The sequence below is a fragment of the Balaenoptera borealis genome (assembly GCF_965194805.1).
Source record: "Balaenoptera borealis genome assembly, chromosome: 3".
NCBI classification, from domain to species: Eukaryota; Metazoa; Chordata; class Mammalia; order Artiodactyla; family Balaenopteridae; genus Balaenoptera; species Balaenoptera borealis.
Genome location: NC_138866.1, coordinates 111,769,121 through 111,780,885, shown reverse-complemented (window position 1 = coordinate 111,780,885; position 11,765 = coordinate 111,769,121). Strand labels below are relative to the sequence as shown.

The following is an 11,765-nucleotide window of genomic DNA, read 5'->3' as shown; positions in this document are numbered from 1 at the left end:
AACCATGTTGTCCAGTGAGGTTTCACAGCCATGCAGTTTTGAGGCCTGGAGGACAGCACGCTTGCTTCTCAGATGTCTGAGTGGAAAGCTCGCCCTCTCTTCTCTCTCAGCATGAAGGGTGCACCGCCCAGTTAGCAATCCCTGTCCTCCCTTGACAGCCCGCAGCTCCTTTTTATTCACAGAGTAATGCTAATGTCATTACTCTCAGTTTCTGTCTTCTTCGAATACTGGGGATCCTCCAGAAACATGTCATCTCCATCACTACAAGTCAATATTCATTTGCTTTCTTCAAGGTCCATAGCCCCGGTCTGATAGTATTGTAGGGTCTCCTGCAGAGGCGGGGGGTGGCTGTGGCTCATTGTGGGGACAAAGACACGGGTGGCAGCAGTTCTGGGGAGTACGCACTGGCCTGAGCCCTCCTGGTGGCTGCCATTTTCTTACCCAGTTTTTTTTTAAATAGATAATACCATCATAGGGTTCAAAAATTTTTAAGTTTAAAAAGGTATACAGTAGGGAATTCCGTGGCGGTCCAGTGGTTAGGACTCTGCGCTTCCACTGCAAGGTGCACGGGTTTGATCCCTCGTCAGGGAACTAAGATCCCACATGCCGCATGGTGCAGCAAAAAAATAAATAAATAAAAAGGCATACAGTAAAAAGTCTTTCTCACATCTGCTCAGCTCCCATGTCCCCATTCTCCTCCCACAGATACTTTTTTTTACTTCTTTTGTAGCCTTCCGGTGTTACATATACTTAAAGAAACAAGTATGAATGTAGATTGTTAGAATATAACATGTTTGATAGAATATGGAAACACACTGAATAGGCAATATTAAGCAAAAGAAGGGACAGGAAATTTTTCTTCTAAGAGTTGGATTATTTCACTTCTCAGTTTCATGGTAGATTCTGGTCTAAAAGGAAAGAACCTTATACAATGACTTAAAATCAGCAAGGGAATTCAGTTTTTGTCTCTGTTTTTCAATAACCACTTCAGAAGAATGAAAGATTAAAAATGAGGTACTCCTCGTCACTTACAAATAACACTTTTAAAGTGGGTTACATGGAATCCCTGCTGTAAGCTTACATTTTGTCTAAATGTGTTAAAGAGATGTTTGTAAACTTACTTGCAGTGGTTGTAGAGGTATATATTTGTGGCAAAGTCTCTGTCTTTTAAGGGAGACAATGACAAATAAGTCTCTCTTATTTTCTTTTTAAAATTTTTATTTTGTTTTATCATGTTAGTGTCTGTAACTTGCATTGCTTGGTTCAGTGAAGACAGACCATTTGCAGTGGGATATTTTGACGGAAAATTGTTATTGGGAACAAAGGAACCGCTTGAGAAAGGAGGCATTGTTCTAATTGATGCACATAAGGTAAAGCATCTTTACCTGATGGTTGCTTTTTCTTGTTTTCTACTTTAGTATTGCTTGATACTAGTTTCTCAAAGAACTTTTTTTTATCAGTCACTTATGATTTAATATTCTGTTGTTATACAAAGTCTTTGGACCATGTATATAAATGGAAAAGTCTATGTAAGAAAGCCATTGAGCTAATAAGAAAGAGGTAAAACCAAAACAGTGAAATAGGAATACCCTTGGAACACCCCCTGTCAGAGTACCTCCCACTAATGCTAGACATTCCATCTATGAAGAATGATTCCTTTACCTTAAACAGAGGTTGCCAGTTCAGATGCTTATGGGGCCATCTAGGCAAGTAACATAAATGCATGAAGCCAGGAGCTGGAAGGTGTGAAGGAGGGTAAAAAAAACGAAGTCAGAAGAACCCAATGATGACAACCATATAAACACAAGACATGTCCCAGATTCTCATAGTATTAGCTATTTTTGGTGTAAGAGATGCTTTCTTTTAAAAGTCTCTTTTCTTTTTCATATTTTAATGATCAGTAGTCCATAAAAATAACTTTAAAAATGGTGATGAAAAATAACATATCCCTTCTGAATCAGAATTTCATAATTCATTCATCCAGCTAACATTTATTAAGCTTTGACTGCAGCAAATATATATAGTGCAGACTATATTAAAGGGTGAATTGGTCTAGTGATTGGAAATAATATGCCAGTATCTGATTTGCATAAAATGTTGATTTCAAAATAATTGAGTGATAGAAGTATAGGTCATAAATTATTAAGTTTAAAGTATTTGTGAAGGAAGCATTACTATGATTTTTTTTCTACCTCTACCATTTTAAGGACACTCTTACTAGTATGAAGTGGGACCCAACAGGTCATATTCTTATGACATGTGCCAAAGAAGAAAATGTGAAACTCTGGGGGCCTATTGCAGGATGCTGGCGCTGTCTACATTCACTCTGCCATCCATCTATTGTAAATGGCATTGCTTGGTGCAGCCTTCCAGGGAAAGGATCCAAGTTGCATTTACTGATGGCCAGGTATGTTGTAAATTTGTGTGTGTGTGTCTCTTAATTTTTATATTAGTATAGACTGCTACTTGCATTAAGTGTGGCTTCTCAATCATCTTAAACAGTTTACTGCCAGTTACTATTCTTATAATGTGTAATACCATAAGATCACCTTAGAGAAATACAGAAGTTTTCCAATGTGAAGCTTGGGATATGTAATCCAAAGATAATGCCATCTGCTTAACTGTGTGTGATACTGTTAGAATATAGATCCTACTTGTATTTCTTGTGAAAGATTATAGCATAACTACTACAAATAAATTTTAAAAATATACTGTAGTAGTTCTATCAGGTCTTAATTGATTGCTCTTTGAAAATATTTTTACTTCTGCTTATTGACATGTTTTGGTTTTATGTGATCACATTTTTTAAGTGGCTGTCAGAGTGGCTTAGTATGTGTTTGGCGTATTCCACAAGATACCACACAGACCAGTGTGACTAGTTCAGAAGGATGGTGGGACCAGGAATCAAATTGCCAGGTAAATATTCTGGTGTTTTTCAAGACTTTATTTGAAACCACAGATAGTATATGTTATCAAGTAATACTCCTACTTGGTATCTCAAATGTCAAGAGCCATTAGGGAAATGTGAATAATTGTCATACTTTGTGTGCTCTCTGAATTAGCCTAATTTTTTATAAGTCAGAGATACCATAATTGCTTGTTAAGGTGAGATGTTCAATAAATATGGGAGTGGTGATCGTTTATGGTATATAATCAACACTACCAATAGGTGAGTCCTAAGTTAAAGTTTTTGGTACAGTGAAGCAGGAACACCACGGGAGCACTCCTATTCAAAGTGTCTCCTACTGATACCAGAATTCCACCTATGAAGAACCATTCCTTTACCTTAAACAGAGGTTAAAAATTTACAGTAGACAGGGAATTCCCTGGCAGTCCAGTGGTTAGGACTCAGTGCTTTCACTGCCGTGGCCCTGGGTTCAATCCCTGGTCGAGGAACTAAGATCCTGCAAGACGTGTGGCATGGCCAAAAAAAAAATCATGGTAGACACTCACAGAGCCATCTAGGTAAGGAACATAAATTCATTCACAAGGCTGTGGAGAAGGTAAAACACACACACACACACACACACAAACACACACACACACAAAGGAGTGCACATGCTTCATACAAAGGGCATAGCTGCCACAGAGGAGATTGCCACCCTCCAGAAATGAGAGCCTATTGCTACCAGATTGTCAAATTTTTTTTTTGGTGGAAATCAAAAATTCATTGTTTTAAGTAAAATCTCCCAATATTAAACATTGGCATCTGACTTGAAATTCTTTAAAACCCTGGTTGGCCAGTTGAATTGTATCCCTGAGTTGCCAGTTTGCAACCTCTGTTGCTTTCTCTTTTGTTCATGATACAAATACATTATGTCATTTTTGGGTAAATGAGTATATCTGGTATTATGCTCTCTCATAACTAAAAGGAAGAGGGAGCTTAAAGGCAGGGAGAAAGGGGTGAGGAGGGAGGAGTAGATAGCTCAGTAATGGGAGGAAAATATCACAGAAGCAGAGGTAGGAGCACTAGAGATAAATCTGATTTGCTCTCTGTGCTAAAGAGTAGCCCTTTGGACAGGTCTACCTATCTCATTCCTAAAACCTGCAGAGCAAACATGAGATTAGATACCATGGGACAGACAGACCCATAAGCCAACAGAAAGAGGAACTTGTTTGTATAGCACCAGCATGTGCAATTCACAAATGTTAGAGGCTAAAAGTGAAAATTACATGAAGTGAAATTTAAAAATTAAAACACTCATTAAAAAGTAGAAGTTAGAATTTTCCTATCTCTGAGGGATAATTGGAACTTAAATGTAGTCATTTCTTCCAGTTTGAAGAGTAGAGAACTAGCTTAGAAGTGTATCAAAAAAGATGAAACAGCATCAGCAAAGGAGAACCAGGTTGATATCTTATTATTTTCTCTGTCAGGCTAGTCCTTATGAGAGAGTTGTCCTTCCCTCCTCCCCAATTTTATACTGAAATACAAAATTTCCAAGAATGAATTGTAAATCTTGAATCTATAAATTGTTTTATTTTTCAATATTTGTTAAAAATAAAAATGAATTACAGGATGGATATAGGAAATCAGTCGGAGCCAAGTGTGTTTATCAATTGCGAGGACACATCACCCCTGTCCGGACCGTTGCCTTTAGTTCTGATGGGTTGGCCCTGGTGTCTGGTGGTTTAGGTGGCCTCATGAACATTTGGTCTTTAAGGGTAAGAGTATAGATGTTATTTTTATCTTAAGAAATGTTTTTATATTAACTTATATGTGATAAAAGTTAACCCAACCGATCCTAGGACTATTTTGTGTAATAATATCTTGAATATTGAAGAAACCCCTTTCAGAGTTCTCTGCCCTTTAATTTTTTTCTTTTTTTAATATCTTTATTGGAGTATAATTGCTTTACAATGGTGTGTTAGTTTCTGCTGTATAACAAAGTGAATCAGCTATACATACACATGTATCCCCATATCCCCTCCCTCTTGGGTCTCCCTCCCTCCCACCCTCCCTATCCCACCCTTCTAGCTGGTCACAAAGCACAGAGCTGAGCTCCCTGTGCTATGCGACTGCTTCACACTAGCTATCTGTTTTACATTTTACACTCTCTCACTTTGTCCCAGCTTCCCCTTCCCCCTCCCCGTGTCCTGAAGTCCATTTTCTAGTAGGTCTGCATCTTTATTCCTGTCCTGACCGTAGGTTTTCATGACCATTTTTTTTTTTTAAGATTCCATATATATGTGTTAGCATACGGTATTTGTTTTTCTCTTTCTGACTTATTTCACTCTGTATGACAGACTCTAGGTCCATCCACCTCACTACAAATAACTCAATTTTGTTTCTTTTTATGGCTGAGTAATATTCCATTGTGTATACGTGCCACATCTTCTTTATCCATTCATCTGTCGATGGACACTTAGGTTGCTTCCATGTCCCGGCTATTGTAAATAGAGCTGCAATGAACATTGTGGTACATGACTCCTTTTGAATTATGGTTTTTTCAGGGTATATGCCCAGTAGTGGGATTGCTGGGTCGTATGGTAGTTCTATTTTTAGTTTTTTAAGGAAACTCCATACTGTTCTCCATAGTGGCTGTATCAATTTACATTCCCACCAACAGTGCAAGAGGGTTCCGTTTTCTCTACACCCTCTCCAGCATTTATTGTTTACAGATTTTTTGATGATGGCCATTCTGACCAGTGTGAGGTGGTACCTCATTGTAGTTTTGATTTGCATTTCTCTAATGATTAATGATGTTGAGCATCCTTTCATGTGTTTGTTGGCAATCTGTATATCGTTGGAGAAATGTCTATTTAGGTCTTCTGCCCATTTTTGGATTAGGTTGTTTGTTTTTCTGATATTGAGCTGCATGAGCTGCTTGTATATTTTGGAGATTAATCCTTTGTCAGCTGCTTCATTTGCAAATATTTTCTCCCATTTTGAGAGTTGTCTTTTCGTCTTGTTCATGGTTTTGTTTGCTGTGCAAAAGCTTTGAAGTTTCATTAGGTCCCATTTGTTTATTTTTGTTTTGATTTCCATTTCTCTAGGAGGTGGGTCAAAAAGGATCTTGCTGTGATTTATGTCATGCAGTGTTCTGCCTATGTTTTCCTCTTAAGAGTTTTATAGTGTCTGGCCTTACATTTAGGTCTTTAATCCATTTTGAGTTTATTTTTGTGTATGGTGTTAGGGAGTGTTCTAATTTCATTCTTTTACATGTAGCTGTCCAGTTTTACCAGCACCACTTATTGAAGAGGCTGTCTTTTCTCAGTTGTATATTCTTGCCTCCTTTATCAAAGACAAGGTGACCATATGTGCATGGGTTTATCTCTGGGCTCTCTATCCTATTCCATTGATCTATATTTCTGTTTTTGTGCCAGTACCATACTGTCTTGATTACTGTAGCTTTGTAGTATAATCTGAAGTCAGAGAGCCTAATTCCTCCAGCTCTGTTTTTCTTTCTCAAGATTGCTATGGCTATTTGGGGTCTGTTGTGTTTCCATACAGATTGTGAAATTTTTTGTTCTAGTTTTGTGAGAAATGCCATTGGTAGTTTGATAGGGATTGCATTGAATCTGTAGATTGCTTTGGGTAGTATAGTCATTTTCACAATGTTGATTCTTCCAATCCAAGAACATGGTATATCTCTCCATCTGTTTGTATCATCTTTAATTTCTTTCATCAGTGTCTTATAGTTTTCTGCATACAGGTCTTTTTTCTCCTTAGGTAGGTTTATTCCTAGGTATTTTATTCTTTTAGTTGCAATGGTAAAATGGGAGTGTTTCCTTAATTTCTCTTTCAGATTTTTCATCATCAGTGTATAGGAATGCAAGAGATTTCTGTGCATTACTTTTGTATCCTGCTACTTTACCAAATTCATTGATTAGCGCTAGTAGTTTTCTGGTAGCATCTTTAGGATTCTCTATGTATAGTATCATGTCCTCTGCAAACAGTGACAATTTTACTTCTTCTTTTCCGATTTGGATTCCTTTTATTTCTTTTTCTTCTCTGATTGCTGTGGCTAAAACTTCCAAAACTATGTTGAATAATAGTGGTGAGAGTGGGCAACTTTTCTTTTTCCTGATCTTAGTGGAAATAGTTTCAGTTTTTCACCATTGAGAACGATGTTGGCTGTGCGTTTGTCACATATGGCCTTTATTATGTTGAGGTAAGTTCCCTCTGTGCCTACTTTGTGGAGAGTTTTTATCATAAATGGGTGTTAAATTTTGTCAAAAGCTTTTTCTGCATCTGTTGAGATTATCATATGGTTTTTATCCTTCAGTTTGTTAATATGGTGTATCACATTGATTGATTTGTGTATATTGAAGAATCCTTGCATTCCTGGGATGAACCCCACTTGATCATGGTGTATGATCCTTTTAATGTGCTATTGGATTCTGTTTGCTAGTAGTTTGTTGAGGATTTTTGCATCTATGTTCATCAGTGATATTGGCCTGTAGTTTTCTTTTTTTGTGTCATCTTTGTCTTTTTTTGGTATCAGGGTGATGGTGGCCTTGTAGAATGAGTTTGGGAGTGTTCCTCCCTCTGCTGTATTTTGGAAGAGTTTGAGCAGGATAGGTGTTAGCTCTTCTCTAAATGTTTGATAGAATTTGCCTGTGAAGCCATCTGGTGCTGGGCTTTTGTTTGTTGGAAGAGTTTTAATCACAGTTTCAATTTCAGCGCTTGTGATTGGTCTGTTTATATTTTCTGTTTCTTCCTTGTTCAGTCTCGGAAGGTTGTGCTTTTCTAAGAGTTTGTCCATTTCTTCCAGGTTGTCCATTTTATTGGCATGTAGTTGCTCGTAGTAATCTCTCATGATCCTTTGTATTTTTGCAGAAGTTGTTACTTCTCCTTTTTCATTTCTAATTCTATTGATTTGAGTCTTCTCCCTTTTTTTCTTGATGAGTCGGGCTAATGTTTTGTCAATTTTGTTTATCTTCTCAAAGAACCAGCTTTTAGTTTTATTGATCTTTGCTATCGTTTCCTTCATTTCTTTTTCACTTATTTCTGATCTGATATTTATGATTTCTTTCCTTCTACTAACTTTGGGGTTTTTTTGTTCTTCTTTCTCTAATTGCTTTAGGTGTAAGGTTAGGTTGTTTATTTGAGATTTTTCTTGTTTCGTGAGGTAGGATTGTATTGCTATAAACTTCCCTCTTAGAACTGCTTTTGCTGCATCCCATAGGTTTTGGGTCATCATGTTTTCATTGTCATTTGTTTCTAGGTATTTTTTGATTTCCTCTTTGATTTCTTGAGTGATCTCTTGGTTATTTAGTAGTGTATTGTTTATCCTCCATGTGTTTGTATTTTTTACAGATTTTATCCTGTGATTGATATCTAGTCTCATAGCATTGTGGTCGGAAAAGATACTTGATACGATTACAATTTTCTTAAATTTACCAAGGCTTGATTTGTGACCCACGATATGATCTCTCCTGGAGAGTGTTCCATGAGCAATTGAGAAGAAAGTGTAAACTGCTGTTTTTCGATGGAATGTCCTATAAATATCAATTAAGTCCATCTTGTTTAATGTATCATTTAAAGCTTGTGTTTCCTCATTTATTTTCATTTTGGTTGATCTGTCCATTGGTGAAAGTGGGGTGTTAAAGTCCCCTAATATTATTGTGTTACTGTCGATTTTCCCTTTTATGGCTGTTAGCATTTGCCTTATGTATTGAGGTGCTCCTATGTTGGGTGCATAAATATTTACAATTGTTATCTCTTCTTCTTGGATTGATCCCTTGATCATTATGTAGTGTCCTTCTTTGTCTCTTGTAATAGTCTTTATTTTAAAGTCTATTTTGTCTGATATGAGAACTGCTACTCCAGCTTTCATTTGATTTCCATTTGCATGGAATATCTTATTCCATCCCCTCCCTTTCAGTCTGTATGTGTCCCTAGGTCTGAAGTGGGTCTCTTGTAGACAGCATATATATGGCTCTTGTTTTTGTATCCATTCAGCCAGTCTATGTCTTTTGGTTGGAGCATTTAATCCATTTACATTTAAGGTAGTTATTGATATGTATGTTCCTGTTCCCATTTTCTTAATTGTTTTGGGTTTGTTATTGTAAGTCTTTTCCTTCTCTTGTGTTTCCTGCCTAGAGAAGTTCCTTTAGCATTTGTTGTAGAGCTGATTTGGTGGTGCTGAATTCTCTTAGCTTTAGCTTGTCTGTAAATGTTTTAATTTCTCTGTCAAATCTGAATGAGATCCTTGCTGGGTACAGTAATCTTGGCTGTAGGTGTTTCCCTTTCCTCACTTTAAATATGTCCTGCCACTTCCTTCTGGCTTGCAGAGTTTCTGCTGAAAGATCAGCTGTTAACCTTATGGGGATTCCCTTGTATGTTAATTGTTGGTTTTCCCTTGCTGCTTTTAATATTTTTTCTTTGAATTTAATTTTTGATAGTTTGATTAACATGTGTCTTGGCATGTTTCTCCTTGGATTTTCCCTGTATGGGACTCTCTGCACTTCCTGGTCTTGATTGACTATTTCCTTCCTCATATTAGGGAAGTTTTCAACTATAATCTCTTCAAATATGTTTTCAGTCCGTTTTTTTTTCTCTTCCTCTTCTGGGACCCCTAGAATTCGAATGTTGGTGCATTGAATGTTGTCCCAGAGGTCTCTGAGGCTGTCCTCAATTCTTTTCATTCTTTTTTCTGTATCCTTCTCTGCGGTAGTTATTTCCACTATTTTATCTTGCAGGTCACTTATCTGTTCTTCTGCCTCAGTTATTCTACAGTTGATTCCTTCTAGAGAATTTTTAATTTCATTTATTGTGTTGTTCATCATTGTTTGTTTGCTCTTTAGTCCTTCTAGGTTCTTGTTAAACGTTTCTTGTATTTCCTCCATTCTGTTTGCAAGATTTTGCATCATCTTTACTATCATTACTCTGAGTTCTTTTTCAGGTAGACTGCCTATTTTCTCTTCATTTCTTTGGTCTGGTGGGTTTTTACCTTGCTCCTTCATCTGCTGCATATTTCTCTGTCTGCTCATTTTGCTTAACTTACTGTGTTTGGGGTCTCCTTTTCGCAGGCTGCAGGTTTGTATTTCCCATTGTTTTTTGGTGTCTTCCCCCAGTGGGTAAGGTTGGTTCAGTGGGTTGTGTATACTTCCTCTTGGAGGGGACTGGTGCCTGGTGGGTGGGGCTGGATCTTGTCTTATGGTGGGCAGGACCATGTCCAGTGCTGTGCTTTGGGATGTCTGTGAACTTAGTATGATTTTAAGCAGCGTTTCTGCTAATGGGTGGGGTTGTGTTCCTGTCTTGCTAGTTGTTTGACATGGGGTGTCCAGCACTGGAGCTTGCTGGTCGTTGAGTGGAGCTGGGTCTTAGCGTTGAGATGGAGATCTCTGGGAGAGGTTTCACCATTTGATATTACATGGGGCTGGGAGGTCTCTGGTGGTCCAATGTCCTGAACTCAGCTGTCCCACCTGAGAGTCTCAGGCCTGACACCAGGCCGGAGCACCAAGACCCTGTTAGCCACATGGCTGAGAAGAAAAGGGAGGAAAAAAAAAAAGAAAGAAAGAAGGAAAGAAAGAAAAAATAAATAAATAAAATAAAATAAAGTTATTAAAATAGAAAAAAATTATTAAAAATAAAAAAGTAATAAAAAAATAGAAAGAAGAGAACTACCAAACCAAAAAAGAAATTCACCAATGATAACAATCGCTAAAAACTATACTAAAAAAATCCACAAAAAACAGTCAGTCAGAACCCTATGACAAATGGCAAAAGCAAAGCTATACAGACAAAATTACACTAAGAAGCATACGCATACACACTCACAAAAAGGAAAAGGAAAAAAAATTATATATATACATAAGGAAGAGAGCAACCAAATCAGTAAACAAATCTACCAATGATAATAAGTTCTAAATACTAAAATAAGATAAACATAAAACCGGAAACAAATTAGATGCAGAAAGCAAACCCCGAGTCTACAGTTGCTCCCTAAGTGCACCGCCTCAATTTTGGGATGATTCGTTGTTTATTCAGGTATTCCACAGATGCAGGGTACATCAAGTTGATTGTGGAGATTTAATCCGCTGCTCCTGAGGCTGCTGGGAGAGATTTCCCTTTCTCCTCTTTGTTCCCACAGCTCCCGGGGTTCAGCTTTGGATTTGGCCCTGCCTCTGCATGTCGGTCGCCTGAGGGCATCTGTTCCCGCCCAGACAGGATGGGGTTAAAGGAGCGGCTGATTAGGGGGCTCTGGCTCACTCAGGCCCGGGGGAGGGAAGAGTACGGAATGCCGCCTGCTGTGGCAGAGGCCGGTGTGATGTTGCAACAGGCTGAGGCACAACGTGTGTTCTCCTGGGGAAGTTGTCCCTGTATCACGGGACCCTGGCAGTGGCAGGCTGCACAGGCTCCCAGGTGGGGAGGTGTGGATAGTGACCTGTGCTTGCACACAGGCTTCTTGGTGGCTGCAGCAGCAGCCTTAGCGTCTCACACCCGTGCCTGGTGTCCGTGCTGATAGCCGCAGCTCGCGCCCGTCTCTGGAGCTCATCTAGGCAGTGCTCTGAATCCCTTCTCCTTGCGCACCCGAAACAATGGTCTCTTGCCTCTTAGACAGGTCCAGACTTTTCCCTGGACTCCTTCCCGGGTAGCTGTGACGCACTAGCCCCCTTCAGGCTGTGTTCACGTAGCCAACCCCAGTCCTCTCCCTGGGGTCTGACCTCCGAAGCCCGAGCCTCAGCTCCCAGCCCCCACTTGCTCTGGCAGGTGAGCAGATGAGCCTTTCAGGCTGGTGAGTGCTGGTTGACACTGATCCTCTGTGCTGGAGTCTCTCCACTTTGCTTTCTGCACCCTGTTGCTGTGCTCTTCTCCG

At 38.9% G+C, this 11,765-nt stretch overlaps 1 protein-coding gene across 1 annotated transcript in view; it reads left to right on the top strand.

Annotated features, from left to right (window-relative positions):
• HERC1 (HECT and RLD domain containing E3 ubiquitin protein ligase family member 1) overlaps window positions 1–11,765 on the top strand; it is a 227,558-nt gene that overhangs the window by 179,521 nt on the left and 36,272 nt on the right. Inside the window, exons 55-58 of the mRNA XM_082383545.1 lie at window positions 1,240–1,370; window positions 2,208–2,407; window positions 2,811–2,916; window positions 4,516–4,662. Coding sequence (XP_082239671.1) covers window positions 1,240–1,370; window positions 2,208–2,407; window positions 2,811–2,916; window positions 4,516–4,662 — 584 coding nt within the window. The remainder of the gene's footprint in view (window positions 1–1,239; window positions 1,371–2,207; window positions 2,408–2,810; window positions 2,917–4,515; window positions 4,663–11,765) is intronic.